Genomic DNA, 26,132 nt, shown 5'->3' with positions numbered 1-26,132 from the left:
GGGATAAAAAAATTAAAATGAAAAAGGGACAAATATATCCCAAACTATGATAAATGGAACGTATATACCCTTCTTCATACTTTGGGTACACATGTGCCCCTACCGTTAGTATGAGGGGCATATATGTACCATTTTATTAACAGTATACGTATCATTTATCCCTTTTCCACAAAAAAAATGTATACACAGTGTATGCATATTGGCTAGTGGATATAAATATTTTTCAGCGAGTAGTCAAATGTGTAGCTTCCACTTTTTTGCCAAGTTCTATCACATGGTAACGCTGCTGCTTGACTTTTTTTGTAGCACTTTGTGTTCTATTATTGCCTGTTTTCTAGAGATCTGTTCTCTTTCGATAGGTTTGTAACTTGTGTCATTCTGCTTATATTTCCAGGTAAAAGATTAGGGAGCAAACAACCACCGTTATGGATGGTTGTCGTCCTTTACCAGAAGATATAGTACTTGATATTCTATTGAGGTTGCCAGTGGAATCACTCTCGCGTTTCAAATGTGTGTGCAAGCACTGGTATGCTCTCATCAAAAGTCCAAGTTTCATAGAAAAACATTTTCATCACAAGAACAATCGTTCCCGTCTCCTCGTTGGTAACATGAAAGTGTCACGTGAAGGACTCACCATCGTAAGGTCTGTTGTTTTCTCCTTGCTCCCTGAAAAAATTGTTCCAGGTGTGACCCCTGAACAGAAAATTCTACTTCAGCTTCCGAGGGTCTCTGATTTCCAATGTGTTGCTGGACCAGTTGATGGCTTATTCGTAGTGCAAAAGAAGTTTTATGGAGATGATGCCCGCTTTGGCATGTGGAATCCTGCCACCAGAGAGTTCCGGTCTCTGCCTCCTGCGCCTTTTGAGATTGAGGACTACTTGTCGGATCATGATCATCAATTCGGATTGGGGTTTGACCTGTTGACTCAAGATTATAAGGTTGTATGGATTCGAGTATTCTGGGATGAACCAGGACAGGGCCTTTACCCTCATGTCTATGCATGTGTCTATTCCTCATGCAACAACTCATGGAAAAACCTATCACCTGCATTCCCTTCCAATTGTACCTTAAATGCCCCCCTTGACGCCACTTATCTCAACGGGGTTTATTATTGGCTTTCTAGAGGGCTAGATGAAATCTACAGGATACGCTCATTTGACATGGGCAGCGAATGCTTTGGGGAGATGCAAGGCCCAGATATTCCAAGTGAAGACTGGGGAGCGCTTACATTACGTGGTGACTCGCTTGCTATGTTAACCGGTGACCCTGGCAAACCAATGGTATCCATATATGATTTGTGGATAATGGAACAAGAGGGAAGTTGGTCCAAAGTTCTTACAGTTCAACCTAGTATAGATGCTCATTGGCCTCGCAACATCTGGGAGAATGATAAGATGCTTTTCGAAATCAATGGAACTTCACAGCTGGTGCTGTATGACCCTACAACAAGTCAAGTAACAGATCTTGGATTTGAACTGGACCTTAGCATTGCTGGCTGTTGGGCTTTCAATTACAAGGAGAGTCTAGCTCCAATAAAGAGAGGAAATGAGACTCAGCACCAGGATAATGCAGTCGAGCAAATTGAACAATTCTTCAATACCGTACCAATAGATGGCGAGCCTCTGTTGACTGTTGATGATGCAGACTATTCGGATTAAGCCTGGTTTCGGATGCTGAACTTAAATACATTTGCTCTTATCTTACTTCCTTGTATCATTGTGTTTGAACTTAATATTGCTTGGATCAGTCATCTGTGTATTATATTGAATAAAAAGCACATGGTTTTCTCCCATCATGTGATTAATATCTTCTGTAGCCTCTAATTGCTTATGGTGTCAAGGGGCATTACTTTTGAACAGAGACTTTTTAAGTGCTTTGCATCTGTATCTATATTTTGGTCCACTTGAGAAACTTCACGATAGAAGCATGCCGTACACCGAAAAAGAAAGAAATCTGTAAAGGAAATCCCAAAAGTCCCATTACTTTAATTTGTTAATGTGACACTACTAATTTTTTTCCTACTTAAATCATTTGATATTCGGAGTTCATTAGTTTGATCCATCCAAATTTGTGTGGAATAAGTCAACTAAGGAGATATGATGTGTTCTACCGACATGTTCTTGCAATGCTTTTACATCTCGCTCCTTAACTTTTAGGACTCGTTTGATTTGAGGACTGAGTTATAAGATGAAATAATCATCACATAAAGTTAATTTTAGGACTCGTTTGGTTTACTGAGGTATAAGATGAAATAATCATAATATAAAGTTTTGCTATTGTTTAATTCATTGTTTAGTTTGTATTTTGAATCTTCAATAGCTAATCACGGTATAATTTTGTACATCAATTGATGTAGCATTTTAATCTAATATAGCAAGGGATAACAATGCATGGATTAAATACTAAAAAATAAACTTAAGCATTGTATTTTTCCTCAAACTCATCATCCTCTTTCAAATTATTAAGTTTAGCAATAATACATCTTGTTACCGTATATATATCTTATTTTGAGTATAAAAAACCAAACCCCAAATTAAAAAAAATAATCTTTGAATCACTAATCGTGCACTATGAATTTCTTTTGTTGCATTGCAGGCCTAACTTGTTTCAAAACCAAACGACCCCTACCAACTAGTGAATTTGGCATAAAGCATTCTGCAGTTGCATCCATAAAATTGCATGTTTTGTCCTTGAAAAGCCGAACTTATGCTTAGTGGACATAAGCTTTTTAAAAACTGAAGTCATGTCAGGGCGCGTATAATTTGTGGAATATCATCATATTATGATACTAAAATATAAACTTACACCCGCGGAAAAGCTGTTTGTTGCGAGGGACAAATTGTAGACAAGCACAAAATGGGACAACCCAAATTAGTGACTAGGCAATTGGATAAGGTAGGTCCAGGACTCCACCAAGAAATGGGCCCCCAAAAAATAAAGCCCATTAAAGAAGAGTAAAAAAAAAAAGGCCCAGAGCCCATCAACCAAAAAGTGAAGTTTCAAAAGATAGTTGATAAAATGATCAAAGCCACAAAGTGACAGTTAAAATACTGTTTTCCTCCCGCTAAAAGCTTACACAAACCTATTACTTAATTCCTTCATCAGTACTGGAAAGGCACCATTTTCTGTGACATTCTTTTCATCAGACCCCACCCCCTACCCCCCAAAAACACCCCACCCTTTTCTTTTCTTCATTCATTCTTCTTACAAGTTTTCTTGATCAAAGAATTTTGAGTGTGTTTTTTTCTATGTTTGAGTATATTGGAAAAGGTAAAACGAGTAGTTTTTGTTACTTGGGATTTCGGAAAAGATCAAACGAAAAATGGTGAAAGAAACTGAGTATTATGATGTTCTTGGTGTTAGTCCTTTAGCATCTGAAGAGGAAATCCGCAAGGCCTATTATCTTAAGGTATTTGAACTTCTTCTTTTTTTCTCACTTTTCATGTTGGAATTTTTGTGCAGCTTTGCTAAGTGATGGTGTTGGTTTATTTAGTTATGTTATTGGTTAAGTTTCATCTGTTTATACTTTAAGAATCTGATAAGTGGATCCAAGTAGTATAATTCTTGGGATATTTGTGTTGGAAATGAAGGTTTGCTTCATCAACTTTCATTTTGATTTGGAATACAAATGGTAGTGGAAAATATCTCACCCTTTTTTTATTTAATGCATTTTAGATAAAGGATTGAGTTGATTTCTCAGATGGTCACTCAATTAATAGTTATTATCTCATAAAGTCTCCTTTCTTCTTGATTCCTACTTTCTTCAACAAAGAAAGTGACTTCCTGAGATAATAATTGTTAGTTGAGTTACCATCTGAGAAATCACCTCTAAAGTATTTAAGTAGTTCCAAGTAAGTATTGGATGTCTTCGAATAGGATATGTGACAGTTTTAAGTATTAGCTGAATCTAGACTGCAGTGAACAAGAGCAGAATGTAGCTTCCGGATTTGGTAATGTGGAGATCTGGTCTCCGTTGTTCTGAAAAAGATTCAGTCTTTTCAACCAAAGAAATTAAATGATATTGGAAATCTATTTCTGATCTCGTGGTGTAGGCCAGGCAAGTTCACCCTGATAAAAATCCAGATGATCCCCTTGCTGCACAAAGATTTCAGGCAAGCACATTGTTTTGTTGCTTATTCTATGTTTACTTTGGTGGAAAATCTAGGAAAAAGGTATCGATTATTATTCTTTTTGATGTTTTAAATTGTAACAAACAGGAACTAGGGGAGGCATATCAGGTTTTGAGTGATCCAGTGCAGAGAAACATATATGATCAAAATGGAAAGTCCTGTGTCTCCAGGTAATCTTTCTAACTAATTGCTTCTAGTCTAGAAAAAGGCCTGTTTTAGATACAGATTTCTGAAGTTTAAGGGGTGGTTTGGTTATTGGTTAGGGTTATGCAGGTATAGTATACAGGGGTTAGGTATGCAAAGTTTAGCTATTCCGTCTTCTACTCTGCATTAGAACATATTTTGACTCATAACGAATACATATTTTATTTATGTGGGAATGTAAAATAATAACCAAACATTGTACCGAGTTAAAACATGTATAACTCTCTTCCTATCCAGAAGCCAAACGATCCCTAAGAGTTTTTATGTAAAGATTTGGCCATTCATCGATGAAAAGACTTTATATGGCCTATTGATTCTTCCATTTTGTACATCTCAAGCGTCTATTGAATGCCTCTAGGCATTTTTAAGTTATAGAAAGGCATCAGCTTTCTTAGAACAAAATTAAAGTAGCTTACTCATTCACAAATTTCTATTAAAAAGGTGTTTATTTTATTACCATCAATACTGATTTTGATGCCCTCTTTGTAGAGAAACTATGCTTGATCCAACTGCTGTATTTGCACTCCTCTTTGGGAGCGAACTCTTTGAAGACTACATCGGACATCTAGCAGTTGCATCAATGGCTTCCTCTGAATTAGTCGGCGAAAATGACAACCCTGAAAAGGTCCATGATAGACTCAAGGCAAGTATGTCTGAAAGTTCAATAAAATCCAAATTATATTTGTCTCCACTTTTTGGCAGTTTGTTTGAAAAAATTCTGCCAAGAAAATTAAGATATGCAATGTGTTTTTCTTTAGTTCTTATATTACCGTTTTACAGTTGATTCACTATAATAGAACTATGTTATGAAGGGTGTTCAAAAGGAAAGGGAAGAAAAGCTTGCTAGAATACTCAAAGATTTTCTTCAACAGTATGTTCATGGCGACAGAGTGGGATTCATACGTCGTGTAGAATCTGAAGCTGAACGACTTTCACAAGCAGGTCAGCTCACTACTCTTGTGTTTCTTCTACTGATTGCTCTTAGTTTTACATTATGTCAATGCAATCTGCAATATGCATTGCTCGAATACACTGAGTTATAGAGTTTAGCATGAAAAATGTTAAAGAGGATCAGATGAAACAAGGACAACAGGAAAATGCAGTGAAATCAATTTGAATTGTCTGAACTTAGAAGATAGCTAAATCATGAAAATTCTTAATTAGAGCCTTCCATCAAACATAAATGTGTTTTTCTTTTCTGTTTAACAGTATTTGGAGCTGAGATTCTTCAAACTATTGGATATATATACACAAGACAGGCAGCGCAAGAGCTTGGGAAGAAAGCAATTTACTTGGGAGTTCCATTTGTGGCCGAGTGGGTTCGTAACAAAGGTCATTTTTGGAAGTCTCAGCTTACAGCAGCAAAAGGTGCACTTACATTATTTAATTCAAGATCCACCCCCTGCTTGTCATATTTGTATCTTTGATGTGGTGGACTACAATGTTTTATAGGTGCTTTTCAACTGCTGCAACTTCAAGAAGATGTTCGTCGCCAGTTTAAAATGGATGGTAGTGGCCCTGAAAACGACGTTGAATCACATCTAAGATTAAACAGAGAAACATTAATGAATTCGTTGTGGAAACTAAATGTTGTAGATATTGAAGTAACTCTTTTACATGTTTGCCAATTGGTAAGCCTTGGATCAAATTATCCCTTTCTCATATCAGTTCTATATATGTTTACCCAAGCTATTATTTATCTTCAAATTTCATTCAAACCTACTAGCTCTTCTCACCTATGTATACCTTTGCTAATGTTTCTACGTTTGATGGACTTATTCTTGAAAGGGACCTTTGTGTCACTTGAGTTACTTGTGAGTAATCTTTCAGGTGCTACAAGAAGGCAATGTGAAGAAGGAAGAACTCAAGAAACGTGCCACAGCTTTAAAGCTCTTGGGAAAAGTATTTGAGGTAAGATTAAGCATGACTTGTGAAGTATTGTCATTTATCTTCTAAACACGTTTTGTTGGTTTCATGTGTAAGACTGTTATGTATATGATGATGCTTGCATTTTTTTCTATTTACTATATAGAGGGAGAAATGTATTGGAACATCAAAAAAGAAGACAATAGGTGATATAAATGCTGAGGACACCAGTTCAGATAGCAGTGATGATGAGGAAGACTCGCCAAGAACACTAAATTATAGAACTCCTCTACTCACACAGGTTCACTTTTTGCTTCCATTTACTCTTTCACTTACTAGTATATATCTATTGAAACCAATGATTATTAGAGACACTAGGTTGATGTTGAAATGTTGAGCAATTGGTCCCTTAATGTTTTAGCTAACAACTGATTTCAGAACCTGTACGTCCTTTGGTGAATATGTACATTAATATGACATCCTTCTTTTTGGGGGAAAGTTCATAGGGCTTAGAGTGATACTAGGGCCAAAAAAGAGAGTTTCAGATCAGATCATGCAAAGAGGAAATTTCTGTTGATCGAAATTCATCTCCAATTTAAAATCTATCCTACCCTTTTCATGAATGAGGGAGTAGTTTACTTAACTATTGGAGTAGGTAGTGGTATGGGGTAAAATTCGGGCCTATCAAGTGGGAAAATCGGAATCCGTCACGTGGAAAGTTATGAGCTACTTTCATTGTTCCATAACGCCCATAATGTTATGAGCCTCAAGCAGATCACACAAGTGTTAGCCATACAGGCGTCGTGCGTAGACATTGGTCGTCATAAGGAGCATCCGGTAGAAGGGCAATGTGGGAGGTGACGACCATCTAAAAATGTTGTATTGCATGTCCTAAGAATTCCCAAGGAGTTTATGTTTATCAAGGACTGGGGTGTGAAAGAGTATACGAGTTGCCCACCAACTTAGGGATGTGGTTCCTACCCAGCGTATGCAGTAATAAATAAGAGTAAACTGAAAGTACAACGTGAGGAGATAATGCACACACAATATTTATGTGGAAATCTTCTTGCTCAAGGGAGTAAAACCACGACCTACCTTGTAGGATTTTCAACCACTTCACTATCTCCAAGCAACTTGAATACAGACTCTATAGTTCAAAGGATTAACCTATTAATCCTCTACAACTTGCAATAACTCCATTACAAGACTCCACAGCAACAACTCTATTGCTAACTACTAAAACAATTAAATCTAGATGAATCAATCACTGGCTAAATCTAGCCTCAACAGTCAACTAATTCTAGATGACTCAACACGAGAGATTAAGAACAAACAATGAGAAACCTATAATCTATTGACTAGAGCACTAGGTTGAGCGTTTACAAATCACTAAATAAAAACTCAAATACAACAAGAGCGTGAGACAATGGTATCGACTGAGCAGGTCCTTGTTGCAAATGAGGCTTCGTTTGAGAGATTTGCTTCAAGAGTGATCGAGTGTTCTATGCATATAAGAGCTTAGGTTTTCTTGTTGAATATATATGGGACAAGAAAACCTAAGACTTTTTTTATTGGTTGGTGCAAAAAAGTGTTGTAGCTTTGCTACCTTTTTCACCAACTTTCTGTCACCAAGTACTATTTACAGCTCTAATGCTGACTTGATACAAAAGACTTAGACTGGATGAACCTGGTTCCTGAGTAGCTTCAATTTCATCGTCAAGAGTGTTGTTCCATGGCTCCGTAGGGACCAGGTCCCAAGGATGGTTTGCAAATCATCAAATTTAAGGCTTAACAATTTTTCCCTTTTTGATGATGATAAGCACGTACTCAACTGATCACAGGATCCTCTACAAGTTTCATCCCCCTGTCACCGATACCTATGAAAGTTCCCCCCTCCCCGACGCATACCTTCTGAACAATCATGTCCTCATATTCCCCTTGCTTATATGAACCTGGTCCCTATTATGCTTTAAATTATCCATGAACTGACCTTACCTGAAACAGTAAAAACTGACATTATGTAAAAAAAAACTAACACATCAAATACAACAAGAGCATAAGACAATAGTAACGACTGAGCAGGTCCCTATTGTAAATGAGGCTTCATTGGAGAGATTTTCTTCAAAAGTTATTGAGTGTTCTATGCATACAAGAGCTTAGGTTTTCTTTTTGTTACTTGTTGAATATATATGGGACAAGAAAACCTAGGACTCTTTTTACTGGTTGGACCAAAAAGTTGTTGCAACTTTGCCACCTTTTTCACCAACTTTCTACCACCCGATACTATTTCCAACAGTAATGCTGACTTCATACAAAAGACTTGGACCCGATGAACTTCATCCCTAAGTAGATTCAACTTCATCGTCAAGAGTGTTGTGCCATGGATCTGTGGGGATCAGATCCCAAGGATAGTTTGTCAATCATCAAAACTAAGGACTTAACAGTGTGAGCCTAAAGTCTAGCCTAGCAATGTCCATGTGTATACCACACAATTTCGAGCAATAGTTAGAGTACCGGGATATCCAGTGAAAGGCACAATCCTAGGATGCTCTTATATATGTTCATCATGTTTGGTGTCATTTGGAGATTGTTTGCCTATGGATCTGACTTAGACAAGGAGCAATGACGTTATCGTAATTTGACCAAGCTACTGAAAGTTATAACTCATTCCGTGAGTATGTGAATGAGATAAAACTTCATGAGTGAAGGAAGTTAAAGATGAGTTGTTAGGAACAAACAGCACCTGATTTGGAGTTTGAATGAGATCGAAAATACCTGTTATGATTTTCTGACAGAAACATATCTACTCCTGACATTTAGGTTTATTTCTTTGAAGCATATATTAAGCGGGGGGAAGGCTTATACATCGTGATAGCCTACAACTCCTCCCAGGATGCTCTTTTATATGCTTATCATTTTTGTGTCATTTGAGATCTTTTACCTATGGTCTGACTTAGCCAAGAAGCAACGACATTATCATAATTAGATGAAGCAACTGAAAGTTATAACTCATTCCATGAGTATGGGAATGGGATAAAACTTCATGAGTGAAGGAAGTTAAGATTAGTTGTTAGGAACAAGCAGCACCTGATTTGGAATTTGATTGAGATCGAAAACAACTATTATGATTTTCAGATATTTAGGTTTGTTTCTTTGAAGCATATATTAAGAGAGGGAGGCTTATACATGGTTACAGCCTACAACTCCTCCCCAGGCATATTGGTAGTGGACCACCCTAACTTTGTTGCTTTGAGGGGGAATCTCATAGGCTTGTCTTGGCACCTCTAAGGAGTATTTAAGGTATCCATATATACGAGCTTGGGAACTCAATAACGATGTGTGGCCTAGGTCCAGTGTTGGGAACCCAACAAGTGTCGAAGGCTTGATATTTAGAACGATTAGGTCCTGTAGGCCACCCTTGTGAAGAAATAAGACATTCACGTTGATTAAGCGATCGAGGGACTCTCTGCAGAGTCTCGTGAGCTGACTTGTGAACTTGGCTTAGTTTGGATATGCGAACAAGGGTCTGTTGGTCTGAACATAAAATCGTGGGGTGACGTTGCTCTATGTGAGATGAATGTATAGTGCATGAGCTATGTTTAGCAATGACATAAGGCAAATAAAGGCATAGTATGGAAGACACCACGAGAAAGGACCTGATGTTGGCCAACTCAGGCTAAGCGTAGGCCAATGGCAACCCCCCAACACAACCCTACCCCCACCCCCACCCAAAAAAGAAAATCTCTCCTCGTATAATAGTTAACTTTCCAACTAAAGTGCACTGACAATGGCTCCCAGACATCAATCAGCCTCGAGCCTACTTAGCCACGTGATGGTACTCAAATACTATACTAATAGCCTTTTCAAACTAGTGTTTTTATACTATAGCATAGACTTGGCTCTTTTGCCCTATAAGTAAGCCCTCTCATAAATGAGAGGCATTGAATTCTGTCTTTGGTAACCAACAAACACCATTATTGAGTTCTTATAAGAATAGGACCCGTATCTGTTTCTTCTTCTTATCTTTCTCTTCACTTTGTGCAATTTACATTGTTGCTTTCTTTCATACTCTATTGGTTCAGCCCAAAAGAAAAGGAGCTTGATCGAACCTAGTTCACTTACCTTTAACCCTTTTTTTGCATTTTATTGTTAATCAAAATAACAATTTTTTTAGTAAACATAGTCTTGTTTGAGAGCCTTCGATGAAAAGATAGCTTAAAAATAACAAGGTTATGAAAGAAAAACAAGCCCTAAGGCTACTAAAAGTTAAGGAAGGAGGTTAAAACATTAGTCTTAACGCCATCTGTTATGTACAACTTGTCCCTCATCGGATAAATAGAGTCTACTAATGGATTTATATTCTAAATGAGTTCACCTTTTTATTAAATTAGTTTTTTGAGTTAAGCTCTCCTGTTTGTTCTATAATATTAGTGTTAAAGTCGGTCGATCCACGCTCGGATTGCGACTTGGAGCGGTGGCATGTATGTCCGGAGTGATGGCCTAGACCCAAGAGGGGTGCCAATCTTGATCAACAAGATTGTTGTTCTCAAGCGGAGGCTACTGCTATTTGTTAATTGTCCCTTATCGAATACATAGAAATGTTAATTAGTTCCCGGTCTATTAGACTAGTCTTTTGATACATAATTAAAAGTTATTGAGGGCAATTCTAGTAATAAAGTTTTTTTAAAAAAATATTTAAATAAGTTCAAATCGAGTCTCACATTATAACGATTTAATTAATTATCGAAAATTGATGATGATATTTTAATACACAAATTCTAACCTTGCTTTTTTGGTCTATGATATTGTAGGGAATCGGTAGACTCTTTAGATGTCTCTGTAATCCAGCATTCGACGTGGATGATGAAGAGATTGTATACAAGGGCAAATGATATTCAGCCCCTTCCATATCTATCGTCATGACATGAATTAATTTCTTCGTTCCGATTAGCTTTTTATGAAATTAAATTAAATCACACATATGTATGTTATTGCAGTACGGTGAATTAAAAAACTCAAAAAGGCGTAAGCCAATATTATTTGTGCAGCTTGTTTTGTAATTGGGAAGAAACACCTTGTCGTTTCGTGACCTATTATGTGATGTGTTTATTTTAAATTGTTATACAAAGAGAAAAGACATGATTTGTTGTGAAATTATCCGTTCAACTTACTTTAGCACTTAAATTAAATTTTTATTTATTTACCCTCTTAACATAAATTAAATTTTTATTTATTTACCCTCTTAACATCTTTAAAGTGTATTAGTTTCACCTCTAATGCTGGCGTGGTATTTTCAAGAAAAAAAGGACGCATATATTTGTAAAAAAAATTAATTTCACTAATATTATATTTAAAATATAATAGAAAATTTAAAAAAATGGATACTTTTTTCTTATTTTTTTTCCAAAACATCAACAACAACAACACTTAAATTCCTTCATTAACAACCTCAAATACATTTTTCACCAACACTCTCCTTCAATTTTTTTTTCATTTTCCTCCATTAACACCACCAAAGAACAACCACGAAGACACTAAATTAAAATTTTTCCTCCATTAAACACCATCTCAACTTTCAATCCAACTCCCTTAAAATTTGAACAAAAATTGAATTAAATTGATGACTCTATCTTTATACCACTTATCATCAATGAGATTTCTTATGATTTTTACTTTTGAAATTTTTTGTTAATAAGACAAATTTTATGTGGTAAAATAAATGAAAAAAATTATTTTTGACTTGGTGGGGGTATTTTCGTGTTTGAAGAAAAAAAAAATTGGGTTAGGGAGACATTTTTCATGAACCGGAAGGAAAGAAAGAGCGGAGATGGGGGATGGAGGGGTTTAAAGAGCGGAGGTGGGGGGTGGAGGGGTTTGTATTAACTCTTGAATTTGATGATGGAGAAATCTTTCAATGGAGCTAGGTATTCTTCATTTAATCATGGTCAAACTCATTGACGTCCCCGAAAACTTGGCACGGTCTTTCACTTTAACACTTCAAGTGAACGTTATTTACTTTTGGCACCTCAAATAGTCATAAAATGTGTCACTTTGACACCTTTCGACACCAGCACTGATGCGTGTGTCTCACTCACTGCCAACATAAATAAAATAATCAATTGATTTATGTCAACTCATTTAAATTGTCACATCACTATATCCACCTACAATTATTTTATTTTATTTTTTGAAAAAAAGACAAAGACATAGAAAGGGATCAATTATAAAAAAATATTTGTCATATTTATAAAAATAATTTTTATATAATTAATTTAAATAAAAAATATTAATAATCCCACCCAGACCTTATATCATCTTCCTAACCATCCCACCGCACCCCATATCATCTTCCTCAACCCAGCCCACCCCCACCCCTAAATTGTCTGCTACCACCCTCCCCTACCCAACCCCTAAATTATTTGCCGCCACCCCACCCTTCCATATCCCAACCCACCCACTTCCTCCATATTGTCTTCTCCAATCCATACGCCTCCGCCTCCAACCGCTGCAATAATCTGATCAAATTCACAATAATTTGACAATAATTTTTCACCCTCCATTCAAATTGGCAATAATTTGATCTCAATAAAAATAAATTGGTCAAAAAAATCATTTTAAGAAGGAACCTATCTTAAAAAACAAGTACGCGTTCTAAGTCGATGGAGTTTTTTCTGGCCCATAATATACAGCCGATGAACGGCAAAGGTAGGGTCCAGGTGGGAGGTTCTTCTTAGATTTGGAAGAGATGATAATATCAGAAAAGGATTTGAGTAAGAAAGAAATGCACAGAGTGACTACAATGATAAACCATGTTTCCATTATTATTATTTTTCTACTTGTATCATTCAGAAGAAGAGATGAGTTGTTTATACTTATTTTCATTATTACAGTATATCTCCCAAATTAGTATGTAATTTTTTATGTTTTATTAATTCAAAAATTACTGGTGATACGGGGTGGGGGAGGGTGGGAGAAGACGACTTTGGAATGGGGTGGCAGCCGATTTGGGGGTGGGGTGGGTTGAGGAAGACGATATGGGGTGGGAGTTGGGGTGGAGGTGGGGTGTGGTGGGGTGGTTAGGAAGATATAAGGTGGGGTGGAGTTATGAATTTTTTTTTATTTAAATTAATTATATTAAAATTATTTTTATAAAAATAATAAATGTTCTTTTATAGTTGATTCATTTACATGTCATCTACCTGAAACGCGCCCAAAAACGTGTGTGATACTCTCTTTGTTGAATATATATATGTGTGTGTGCGGAGCAAGGTATCCTTCATTTAATCATCTAATATGAGTTCATTTTTTCTTCATTTAATCATCTTTTATTTATTTATTTATATATATATATCAAAATTATGATCAGAAACAACATAAAAAGTATAAGAAAAGAAATAATCAGAAACCATATAATAGAAAACAATACTTCTTAAGAAAGTCAAAGGCTAAAAAACCTTGGTTAAATAGAGATCGACATGTTAGAAAATATAGAAACGACAGAAATTATAAAAATAAACTAGAATGTTATACGTGTGGCAGTATAGACCATCTAGCCAACGTATGTCCTAAGAGAAATAATAATAGAACTAGAAATTTTCAATTAATAGAAGATTTCCAAGAAACTTTATTAAACGTAGATGAATATATGTCCGATACAGAAAGTATATACTCAATAATAAGTATTGACATAAATGATAAAGATAATCAAAAATCCGACTCTTCTGAATCAGACGAGGATAACCTAGTTAACGAGCTAGGTCAAGAAATGGAAGATTTAGACTTAAGCAACCTAATGATTAATAATTTAATGAATGTTAATCAAGAATGTATACATGAATTTCAAAGAAATAAGGGTTTAGATAGTAATCGATGTCGTATATGTAATTGGTACCCAAGTAAAGACAACAGAGCTAAATGTAAAAAATGTTACCTAGAGGCATGTATAAATTGTATAGAAAACACTTTAAAAATAAAAGTAGAATCAGAAATAAATAATGGACAAAAATATACGAGCAATCAAATTTTAAACCTAAGGGTATCTACACTAGAGACCCGAGTAAATGATCTAGAACAAAGATTAACCATTCTAGAAAAGGGAAAGACAAAAATCACCATAGAAGAAACGGATACACAAGAAGCGGTACATTTAGAAAAGTTAGAAGCAGAACTTATGAATTTAGAAGATAATAGCACTGGTCTAATATGCAATGAAGATAAAGAATTCTCTACCATAAAAGTATTAGTAAAAATTAAAATAAAAGACGTAGAAATAGAAACTCTAGCATTAATAGATCCCGGATGTACTAGCTGTTTAATCAATAAAGAAATAGTACCAGAACACTTATTAAAAATATTTGATAAACCTATAATGGCCACTCAAATGGATGGGTCGCACAATATTTATAATTATTACATAGACAAAGCACAAATAAGTTTTTTAAATACATGCAATCAATTCTATAACTCAGTTTACAATGTTAATAAAATACTAGCACGAGATTTAAATATAGGATCAGACTTTGTTATAGGATTAAGATTTTGTATACAGAATCAAGGAGGATGTCTCTTGACAAGAGATGGAATAATGCTCTTTAAAAATTTAACTTATACACCAGTACAAACAGTAACACTGCCTACAGTATTTAGAAAACTAAATACAAATAAAAAGAAATCACTTCCAGAACCATGTTGCGACGATTGCCAAAATAATCAATGCAGCAACCTGCTAAAAGAAAATCTGGAAGAAGTTAGAAACTATACTCTAATTAATGCAGAGGGACAAGAATGCTTAACTAGTATAGAAAAAGAATATACCCTAATAAGTATAGAAACTCAGTTTTATAATTTTAGAAAAGGAATAGATAAAATAGGAATAATAAATAGTCCAAAAGATTTGGAAAATATAATATCTATATTAGACGAAATGGAGATAATAGGAGAAAGGCCATTAGCCCATTGGGAAGCCAACGAAATAATGTGTAAATTAGATATAATTAACTTAGAATATACGATAAAAACCGCCCCTATAGAAGCAAATAATGAAGATACTAAAGAATTTGATATACAGATAAAAGAACTATTACAATTAGGAGTAATAAGAAGATCAACCTCTAAACATAGATCAGCGGCCTTTATGGTAAGAAATCATAGTGAACAAGTAAGGGGTAAAGCTCGTATGGTAATTAATTATAAAAGATTAAATGATAATACTAGAACAGATGCTTACAAACTACCAGATAAAAATGAGTTAATTAATAGAATTCAAAATAAAAAGGTCTATAGTAAATTTGACTGTAAGTCAGGCTACTGGCAAGTCAAAATGCATCCAGATAGCATAGAATGGACAGCATTCACATGTCCAAGCGGACATTTTGAATGGTTAGTCATGCCATTTGGATTAAAGACTGCTCCGCCCATTTTTCAACGAAAAATGGATAACATATTTGGAGAATATAAACATTTTATATTAGTATATGTAGATGATATTTTGGTATTTAGTCAAAATATGCAAGAACATTTAGGACATTTACAAATAATTTTTAGACTATTTGTTAAACATAGCATAATAATAAGTAAAAAGAAGATGGAATTATGCAAGACTTATATTAATTTCCTAGGAATAACCTTGGGAAATGGCAAAGTAAAACTGCAACCACACATAGCAAAGAAAGTACTAGAAATGCCAGATAAATTAGAAACAACAAAAGACTTACAAAAATTTTCAGTTATTTTTAAAAAAAAAATTATAATTTCTTACGTGGCTGATTTGGCAATAACATGACGCGTGTAGTGCACTCTCAATTGTGAGACTAATATTGTGATTTTGAGGATATCTTTAAGTCACTTGAAAGTTGTAAAGGGAGTAAATAATTATAAGTTAAGTTAAAGTGCTAAAGCAAGTTGAGCGGGCAATTTTAGAATGAAAATGATGTTTTTTCTCTTACACAAATTTGGTTTTAATTTTATGTTATCTATACAAATAATTTTTGTCGTACACATAATAAATTTAAAAATAACACATAAAAAAGTCAAAAAATAATTCTTTTCTTTTAGTCAAATCATAAATACTCGAGATGATTTCCTTCAAAAAAGAACCACAAAAGAAACAATTACATCACTTTGGTCTTTTATTCTTTTGCTCTTTGTTTCTCAATCAAGTCGATTATTTCATTCACCATTTGATGCCTTTTGCCATCCCTATCACTACAACTATACAAGTTTGTTGAATTATATTCTTTCTAATGATGTTTTATTAGATTACGCCAAAAACAATATTTCATAAATTTTAGTAAAACAGTGACATAACAAGGAAAGTCTTAATCCTAAGAACTAATTAGGAAAATACAATTAACTTATTAGCTCTGGAGAACCTGATTTGGTCAAGGTTATTTTCATGCCTTTCTTTAACTAACGGGGAAAAAAAAGTTGAATTACGAAATATATAGCTACTATTTTACTAATTCTAGATTACTTTCATTTGCTGAAAAGTGTAGTAAATTTTATAACTTTTATGTTCACATATCTGTTTCATCACCTTTCTAATTACTTACTTCTACAAATGACATCCTTTTCTCACTAGCGTTCTCACTCCCTCTTTTAAAAGAATTTAAATCATGTATACTAACAACATAGAAAATATTTATACAACCATCACTCACTCTGAAATGACAATTAACCTAAAATTACAAGTTAAATGTACTTGGTAGGCGTTGGCTTTAAGATTTGAGTTTTAAATTTGAAGTCGCACATTTGTTTATGAATTGCTGCTAAAACTTCCAACTCCAATTTGTTTATAAACTATAAAATATCATAAAGAGATCAAATTTTTATTTTTATTTTTGGCTGTTTCTACAAATTGTAAGATTTCCAAGTTCCCGAGAAAAAACTATCAATTTGAGAAATTCAAATTGCTTATCCAAAGAAAATCTCAACTTCAAATCAACCTAATGTCGGATCCGAGGGGGGAAAAAAAACACTTCCACTATTGATACATATATAGCTTGAATTCATTGGGCAAAAAAACTTCAAAAAAAAAAATCCTGGAAACCTGACACAATAAACCTGTTTAAGATGGCACACACCTTGCACCACCCAGCGTAAAAATGACCCAGGCCCAGAGGGACACAGGATCCTCTAGGCATGCAGGCAATGAAAGGCTTTTTTCTTCTATATTTGGGCTCCCTTAGTTGTGCAAGAAAAACTCAAATCTCTCCCCTAAAATTTATTTCTCCACGTTTAGGAGAGAAATATGAAACTGGAAATAAATGACTTTCAACAAAACATTTAACACATGAAAGAAGTCAAAGAGTAGCATAAACTAACAAGTCGTTAGTCCATAAGACTAAAACAAACAGAACTGACAGGCTTATACAAGCCAAGATTGTCCAGCATAATTTTTACACAAAGGAATACGTACACAAGGACGTCTTTGACATTTTCGCCCTCTTTTTCTTCTCTCCCTCAATGAAGGCCTCGAAACTTGGAAAAGTTCTCCATAGAACACTCAGTGAGCTGGATGGAGAACGCGTGCACGGTGTGCTTGGACAGAGCATGCACAGTGCACTGATGTTAAGTTCAAGCAGCCGCTAATGATGAGGGAATGTCGTTCAGGGCATGTGTGCAGAGCAGGAAATGCTTCGCACACTGCCTGAACAGCGGGAGGTGTGAGAGCAGTGCACTGGCTGATATTTAGATTCATAAGCCCTTCGTCCTCATACCTGTGCTTCTTCATAGACGCCCACATCTCATGCTTGTTCTTGACACGACTCTGAGCCAGAGAGTACATTGCCCTGTCTGTGATGTGCTGGCAGAAGTATAGACCGAGGGATCTCAGGTGAGGGCAATTGTTTGCCAAGGCAATCACACTCTCGTCTGCACGCATTAGATAATAGCAATGTTAAATGGATGACTAAACCAAGAAAAATGATTGATCCAAGACATCAGCAGATTTCTCAAATATCAGTAGAGAAAGCAGATGCCAGATACTAATAGCAATCTCAGGAAGTAGACAGTAGGAAGGCCGTGAATACACTCGACAAGCCAACGAGAGGAAACACAGGCCTCTAAACTGCTGAGAACACTGCCATCTTGCAAACATTATTCTCAATGATCATGAAATTTAACAACAAAGACAGTCACACAAGAAATATAGGAGAAACAAAAGTTCTACCGCCTAATGTGTAGTTCAGCATCAGACACAAACAGACATGAGTTTATTGGCTGCCTCATCAGTAAACCAGAGGTTTTAATCTACACCAAGGTCATAGAGCCCCTTGTTCAAAAATAGGAGAATTCATCAGTGGGACTTACAGGGGAAGGACTTGTGGTTGATATAAAATCTAAAGTAAGGTCCTCATATGCATCCAAATTATGTTTAGACTCTTGTTAACATTTACTCGAAGACTATCTTGCATCAATATCTCTCATCTTACATCAACATCTCCTTCCAGTAAGTTATTAATAGGACATGAATAAATTTTTTTTCTTTGATGAGATTCCTATCCTGTAGGACACTCGAATATAACTTATGCCGTAATAAGCATGGGAAAATCCGAGTCAGTTTAGACCGTATAAAACTATTAAGGAAAGACATTAGATACATAAACCAAGACACATGTTTTACCTGTTATAAGGACACAGCCACAGAGATCAAGGGCTCTGAGATCAGGACACCCATAAGCCAAACTCATTACACCTTCATCACCAACTTTATCACACCAACCTAGATTTACAGTCTGCATTCGGTTACAGTAATAACCAATAGCCTGGAAGGAGTAATAAGAGTCATTTTAGTCGGACGAAGCAACGGTTTAGACTCCTATAGGTCATTTGAGAGGTCAAGACATATACCTTCAATGCCTTATCAGTTGCAGCTCTAACACAACCACAAAGGTTTAAGACTCTCAGGTTTCGGCAACGCTCAGCGAGATTCGCAACTGCACCATCACTGAAAGCAGAGCACCCACTGATATTCAGCTTCGTGAGGTTTGGACAGCCGTGAGCTAAAGCATAAAGGGAACGATCAGTAAGCTTAAAGCTCTTGCTAAGATCAAGGTCTTGCAATTCATGACAGTGATTGGCAATTGTCTCGACACCATTATCCTCGAGTTGTGGTAAATCTTGTCTAAGAGTTAGAACCTGTAGCTTCATGAACTTGGGCGCAAGTGACAGCACTAAATTGTTCATATTCCTCTTGCACCTGACAGAAAATAACTTAGAAACCAATTTAACATGAAAGATTACTCACATATATAAGCTGTTATAAGCCGTTCTAAATGGACAGTCGCACGCGACGCCACATCTATCTGATAATTGATATCTATGTAATCCAATTCCATAAGAATATTAATTCTCAGAATACTAATACCAGAAAGATGGGGAAATGAAACCAAATTCTAACAAACAAAGGAGGGTAATAAACCAACTCAACAAATCCACAATTTGCAAGCAAGAAACGACCTGTAAATAAAGGCAAAAGCACAATCATATGAAAGGTATATCTTCTCAAGCTAAACCTCCTGAACGCTAAAATATAGATATAACTTCCAAAAGTCCAGGATGAAACACATGGGAAAAAGGGTAAAATTTTGCCAGAGCAGAGCAATACATATATGATATGACTGAATTTCATTTTTGGGGCATGTCAGATACAAACACATGTGATTGACACATTATCATACACCCATGAGGTTAGGGCTGTTGAATCACCATCCTATTGTCTAATCTCCTCATTTCCCACAAATCCCTTGATGCCAGTATAAGGCTAGATTTTCAACTGAACTTGCTCATCCAAGTCTTTGCACTTGCAAATCGAAATTGAGAAAATCTTCAGTTAATCCCTTCTAACATCTAACCTTTTAAAAAGAAAAAAAAAATGGGGTTGGGGAAAGGGGAAAAGGGGAGAGGATCACAAGGTGGGAAATCGAACCCTCAGTGACAAGGTGAAAGCTCAGATAGCTAGCCAACCAATAGAATTACTAAAGATTTCCCTTTTAACAATTAACCTTAGTTCCAAACTCAAAGCTTTATTCAACAACACCTACAAACCCCTGACCAAAAATAAAATGTAAAAAACAATGAAAATCTCATGTGTTATTCCAGTTGATCAATTATACATATCCAAATAGATTGATCAAGCAAATAGGACCAAGATAGTTTAATCATAAAACTTTGTGAATTTTCCTATTTCCTTCAACTCTTCTAGAATACAAAGTTCCGCCTGTGCTGACTTTACAATCAGATAAATGAAGAACAAGAATTACCCTTCAAAAAAATAAAAATAAGAACAAATCCAATAAAACCTTTGAAATTTGTTATTAAAAACAAAGAACAAGAGAAAATTCATATACCAAGAAAGGGAAAGATGAGTGAGTCCCCAAGAAATTGCATCTCTCCAGCCACTACAGACACCAGAAGCAACAATCACCGTCCGATCATCCACAAGTGAAGCAATCCTCAACAACAACTCCATCGGTATATCTTTCCACTCTCTTATCACCCCACCACCACCCATTTGACATACCCCACCACTGTTATTTTCCACCATCAGCTTCTCAAAACTCAAGTCTTCTACCTCTATCATTCTTGCTACTCAAAGTTCTTGCCTTTACCTCTATATATATACACAACAAGACACAGAAGAAAAAGCCCAGAAAAGGGTATCCTTTTTCTTGCTATTTCAAACAAAAGTACAAAGAGGTGAGAAGGAAAAAGAATTGAAGAGATAAGACTTAGGTTTATACTACTGTATCACGAGTATTTCAAGGGGAAAAGGGGAGGTTTCATGGGAAAACAAGTTAACAACATGTGTCATCACATAAGTTGTACAGACAAGTAAAAATCTGTCCAAGAAAATTCTAGAAATACTCAAGGGTTTGGAATGGAAATGGAAATAGAAAATGAAAATATTTTTATAAAATTTTTCCAAGAAGTATAATCTATGCTCCCTCGTTCTATATTAATGGATGAATCCTACTCAAAAATATATGTTCAAAGTTACTTGTTCATTTATTAAATTATAAAAAAAAAAAGATTATTTTACTTCTATGATTAATATATTTTGAATGTATAAAAACATATTTATAAAATAACCAAAATGTATTTTAAATATAGAATAGTAAAATTATTTTTATATTTATAATTTCATAAAATATAAAAAATAAAAGTAATCAATTAATATGAGACAGAAGAAATAGAAAATTTAGAACAAACATTTTTATTCTCATTAAAAGATAATACTCGAAGTATCAATTTTTCTTGTACTTTTTCTAATTTGTTTTATAATTCTTTTTTTTTTTAATTTTAACTTTATATATGATATTTAAGATCTTAAGATAAGTTCTTGATGTATTTACGATAAATTTCTTTTTTTTTCTCATCTATATTACTTTGTATATCAAATTAAAATTGAATTAAAAGGACGGTATATACGCTAATTTCTATACATACAGAAAAAAAATAGAGGGGGAGGTTCTAAGGGGGATATTGAGGGGTCGAATGAAAATGTAGTTGCTGACACTAGATTTTTCATTTTTTGTGAAAAGTAGAAACACCGTAAGGGACACGAATTGGAGATGCGCAACAACACACGTGTCGCAAAGATATGAAGGGGTGATATCCAAGACAAATTTGTGACACTAATAAACCAAAATGGATATAGAGACATAATTAATTAAAAAAAATTTATATATCTGTTAACAAATTCAAATTTTTTAAAATATTTTTTTTTTTAACTATGATGACGTGGATGATGCTGCTCCACTCTTAATCAGAGGTCGAGAATTTAATTCTGGATATGGAAAAAACTCTATTGGGAGCGTTGTCATCTTAATGGGTCCTGTAACACTCAATCTGAATTAGTTAGGACTCCAATACGGATACCGAACATCGAATAAAAAAATAAAAAAACTTTGGAACAAAATAAATATGTAACTTTAATATTGTATTTCGAGATTCGCATTCCGATGTTTTTAAGCGTGATTATGAATTTATGATAAATAAAACTTAATATATTTAATTAAATATAAAATAAATAGTTTCGTATTTTAGTCCAAAAACATTATCCCACCATAAGATAGATGGGATACAAGTACAACACCTTCGTGAACAGGAAATTGCAAAATATTTTCACCAAATATGCTCCACATTCCAATCAAATAAAAAATACAGAGAAAAAGTTAAAGGACAAAGGAAAAAAACTCATAAACAGAAGTGCTGAATACACACACACATACATATATACTAGATATGGGAGGCCCGTGCTTATATTATTTTTATCTTAATCTATGTGATATAAATATAATTTAGATAAGTAATTATTAAAATAATTTAAAATTTTAATTATTATGATTTATAATATTTTTTCTTTTATTTCAATTTAAGTGACACTGATATAAGTTCGGGAGTCAATCGAATATTTTATATTTTTAAGTTGTTAAATATGTGATTTATAATTTTTTAATAAAATATTAATACTCTCTCCGTTTCAGTTTACGTGTCTTCTCATTTTTAAATAATATATGTTACTTTATGTCTTCCTCTGTCCCATCGTAATTTCTGTGGCACTAATATAATTTCGACAGCTAAACAAATATTTTATGTTGGCATATCATTTTGTGTGTATTTTATCTTTTTTATGAAATATTATTAATTTTTTAATGTTTAGATAACCATAAAAATTAATTGGAACAGTATAATAAAATCACGATTGAAATAATGAAGCAGACATGTCTTAAATAACTTATAACAACTAATTAGAAGTGATAAAACAAAATTATTATAAAAAATACACGTGAAAAAAAAATTAAATGGGTCTCATACAAGACATCTACTTAATTTAAAAAGATCAAGAGTTAATTTATCATTTTATATTTAATTTATCTTTTCTATTAAATATTATTAATTTATTAATACTTAAATGACTTATAATAATTAATTAGGGATAATATCATAAAAGTACAATTAGAGCAGCTGAAGAAGGTAGTACAAAATTTATTATTTTTTTTTTATTTTTTTTTCAAAATTAATTACGGGTGATATAATAAAATTACGATTGAAACAACAAAGCAGACATATCTTAAATGACTTATAACAGTACTATAATGAAATTACCATTAAAAAATACTTGTGAAAAAATTTAAATAGGTCTCATATAAGATATCAAGTAGAAATAAAATGTCAAAAATTAATTTATCATTTTATATTTAATTTATTATTTTTATTAAATATTGTTAATTTTTTTATATTTAGATGACTTATGATGATTAATTAGATGTCATATAGTAAAATAACGATTGAAGCAGGTAGCACAAGCGGGTATGTCGAAGACGTGCCTGCTTATTGCCCTTTATAAGTAAGTAGAATATATATATATTACTGATATGTAAGTGGCAATGGAGCTGCTGAAGCAGACAGCTTGTGGACGACATATCTGTTTCAATTGATTCAATCGCGATTTTACTATATCATTCCTAATTAATTATTATAAGTCATTTACGTATTATCAAATTAATAATATTTAATTACAAAATAAAATAAATATTTATGACATCTGTTTCTGCTTCAATCGTGATTTTATTATATCACTCTTAATTAATTATTATAAATCATTTACATAATAAAAAATTAATAATATTTAATTAAAAGAGTATAATGGATATTTATCACATGCTTGCTTCAACTGCTTCAATCGTTATTATTAATCTCCCCTATTTAATTATTACAGATCATCTAAGTATTAGAAAATTGATAATATTTCATAAAAAAAAAATAGGTAAAATAGACACAAAATTATAGGCTTACTCTTTATTTTTTAAATTAACTTGCTGAGTTATATGACATTCACTTTAAAAAAAATCACATGTACTTTTTATAGTAATTTTACTATATCGCTTCTAATTAGTTAACCATTGATGTTTTGAATTAGCTTGACGACTTATACGAAATCCATTTAAAAAAAATTCACAAGTAATTTTTATAGCAGTTTTATTATATCGTTCCTAAATAGTTATTATAAATCATTTAAGTATTAAATTATAAATAATATTTAATAATAAGGATAAAATAGATCAAAAGTTATAAAATTAAAAATGGTCGGATGAAGTATTTCGCAATAGTAATATTTGTGTCAAAAAGAAAGTATAGAGTTAGTACACCTACTGAGTCTAAATGATTAGATTCAAACAAAAAATTAAATACATAATTACGAATTAAGATCTGAATAATCAAAATATCAATTTTTATTAGGCACAACTAAATGAAGCATAAAATACATAATGAAAATTAAATTTTAATTTTTGTAATTATTTTTTTATTTCGGTGGTCGACATGCTTATCAACCACTGCTTGCTTTGTGATTTTATTATATCACCCTAATTAATTATTATATGTGATTATACGTATTAGAAAATTAATAATATTTAATTAAGAAAAGTTAGATTGACATGTCTGTTTCAACTGCTTCAACCGTAATTTTATCATATCACCTCTAATTAATTATTATAAGTCATATAAGTATTAAAAAATTAATAATATTTAAAAGATAAAATAAACATAAAATGATAAATTAACTCTTAATGTTTTAAATTAACTTTACATCCTATATGAGGTGCTCTTAGATTATTTTCAGAAGTATCTTTTTATAACAATTTTTCTATATCACTTCTAATTAGTTATTATACATCATTTAAGACATGTCTGCTTTGCTACTTCAATCGTGATATTTGCTTGACTCTCGAAATTATATCAATACCACCTAAATTAGAATAGAAGAAAAAGTATTATAAAGCAGAATAATTAAAAACTTAAATTATTTGAAACAATTTAATTTTTTACGTCACTTCATGCATAAATATATTTCCTTAATATTTAATGAACGATTTAAATTTTAGGTAATAAAATTTTTGGGATACTATAAATTGCGATTAAATTTCTAAATACATTCATATTATATATAAATATGTTAATACTAAATTATGACAATTTATTTCAATAATTTTATAATAATTTTAAAAAGTTATTTTTAAAATATTGAGCTCATGTTTAGCACGGACCTATCGCCACTAGTATATAAAAAAATGTTCAACATTGTTGCCTGTTGACGATACTTAAGAACACAGCATAACATATTCCTTATTTTCCGATTAAGGCGATACCTTTTCCAGAATCAACGGGCATTTTGAAGACAAAATAAAAAATGAAATTGACATAAATAGTTGTTCATCAAAATAATAATCAATAAATATATAGATTTTTTGTATATTAACATATAATATATTTCTTTGATACAAAATAGTGTTTTTTTATATATATTTAACTATTAAATATAATTATTTTTGACTAATCGACTGCATATATAACTTGCTAATCTAAATTTTTGTATGTGTATCTCCCCTCTTGCCTCTATATACTGTATTATTATACTATATACTATAGCCAATTCATTTGTTTTCTTCATTTTCTCCTTTTCAAATCGAAAGCATCGTACTGGATCAAAATACTTATTCAACTTTTGTAGGATACTTTATATATTCCATTGACAAGAAAGTTTTGAATTATTTAGTGAGATCGTTCTTGAGGAAATTTTTATTAAAATTTTCATTATCTTTCTTAAATGATTAAAAAAAAATAAAAAATTATCCATGTTATGGTTAATCTTTTTGTGGGCGATGCAATTTTATTAAATTTAAATCTGTACAAAATTTGAATTATATTAAATTCAAAATATATCAGTCCCAAATAAATATTGCAGATTAATTATTTAACTCCAAACATTTATGGGTTTAATTAAAGTCCAATTTTTATTGGGCTAGCCCATTGATTTGGGCTACAAATGATGAGCCCACTTTAACAAGCCCAAAATATTGTTATATTCTAGAGTCCCAAATAAGCGTCACGTGTCAAATGACGTGGCATGCCAAGTCAAGTAAAGGAGCC

General features: G+C 33.2%; 3 protein-coding genes and 1 long non-coding RNA gene across 6 annotated transcripts in view; 2 read left to right on the top strand and 2 right to left on the bottom strand.

Annotated features, from left to right (window-relative positions):
- Positions 1 to 1,792, top strand: part of LOC107853334 (F-box/kelch-repeat protein At3g23880) — a 6,012-nt gene extending 4,220 nt beyond the window's left edge. For all 3 annotated transcript variants that reach the window (XM_047410853.1, XM_016698336.2, XM_047410852.1), the window contains exon 2: positions 395 to 1,792. In XM_047410853.1, coding sequence (XP_047266809.1) covers positions 426 to 1,658 — 1,233 coding nt within the window. In that variant the 5' untranslated portion in view covers positions 395 to 425 and the 3' untranslated portion in view covers positions 1,659 to 1,792. The remainder of the gene's footprint in view (positions 1 to 394) is intronic.
- Positions 1,793 to 2,887: 1,095 nt separating this feature from the next.
- On the top strand, positions 2,888 to 11,149 carry LOC107853340 (chaperone protein dnaJ 10). Its single transcript, XM_016698348.2, has 10 exons — positions 2,888 to 3,409; positions 4,053 to 4,112; positions 4,218 to 4,300; positions 4,824 to 4,977; positions 5,147 to 5,276; positions 5,544 to 5,702; positions 5,787 to 5,965; positions 6,165 to 6,245; positions 6,367 to 6,501; positions 11,012 to 11,149. The coding sequence occupies exons 1-10, from the start codon at positions 3,323 to 3,325 to the stop codon at positions 11,090 to 11,092; spliced, it is 1,149 nt and encodes a 382-aa protein (XP_016553834.2). The 5' UTR covers positions 2,888 to 3,322; the 3' UTR covers positions 11,093 to 11,149.
- Positions 4,812 to 11,121, bottom strand: LOC107853341. Its single transcript, XR_001669734.2, has 3 exons — positions 10,984 to 11,121; positions 5,713 to 5,852; positions 4,812 to 4,951 (listed from the first exon to the last, which is right to left on the bottom strand). It is a non-coding gene; the product is annotated as an uncharacterized LOC107853341 (long non-coding RNA).
- Positions 11,150 to 17,449: 6,300 nt separating the features above from the next.
- Positions 17,450 to 21,689, bottom strand: LOC107853333 (F-box protein SKP2A). Its single transcript, XM_016698335.2, has 4 exons — positions 20,549 to 21,689; positions 19,050 to 19,398; positions 18,823 to 18,964; positions 17,450 to 18,071 (listed from the first exon to the last, which is right to left on the bottom strand). The coding sequence occupies exons 1-4, from the start codon at positions 20,779 to 20,781 to the stop codon at positions 17,704 to 17,706; spliced, it is 1,092 nt and encodes a 363-aa protein (XP_016553821.1). The 5' UTR covers positions 20,782 to 21,689; the 3' UTR covers positions 17,450 to 17,703.
- Between the last annotated feature and the right edge of the window lie 4,443 nt (positions 21,690 to 26,132).

Source organism: Capsicum annuum, chromosome 4 (genome assembly GCF_002878395.1).
Source record: "Capsicum annuum cultivar UCD-10X-F1 chromosome 4, UCD10Xv1.1, whole genome shotgun sequence".
In the NCBI taxonomy this organism is placed as follows: Eukaryota; Viridiplantae; Streptophyta; class Magnoliopsida; order Solanales; family Solanaceae; genus Capsicum; species Capsicum annuum.
Note: the sequence above shows the minus strand (reverse complement) of the source record. Positions and strands in the feature narration are given on the sequence as shown.

Coding starts and splice junctions, on each gene's coding strand:
- LOC107853340 (XM_016698348.2), top strand. CDS start 3,323: ATGGTGAAAGAAACTGAGTATTATGATGTTCTTGGTGTTAGTCCTTTA. Junction 4,113..4,217: donor TTGCTGCACAAAGATTTCAG/GCAAGCACATTG, acceptor TGTAACAAACAG/GAACTAGGGGAGGCATATCA. Junction 6,246..6,366: donor TCTTGGGAAAAGTATTTGAG/GTAAGATTAAGC, acceptor TTTACTATATAG/AGGGAGAAATGTATTGGAAC.
- LOC107853333 (XM_016698335.2), bottom strand. CDS start 20,781: ATGATAGAGGTAGAAGACTTGAGTTTTGAGAAGCTGATGGTGGAAAAT. Junction 19,399..20,548: donor ACTCATCTTTCCCTTTCTTG/GTATATGAATTT, acceptor ATTTTCTGTCAG/GTGCAAGAGGAATATGAACA. Junction 18,072..18,822: donor TGGCTGTGTCCTTATAACAG/GTAAAACATGTG, acceptor TAATGCGTGCAG/ACGAGAGTGTGATTGCCTTG.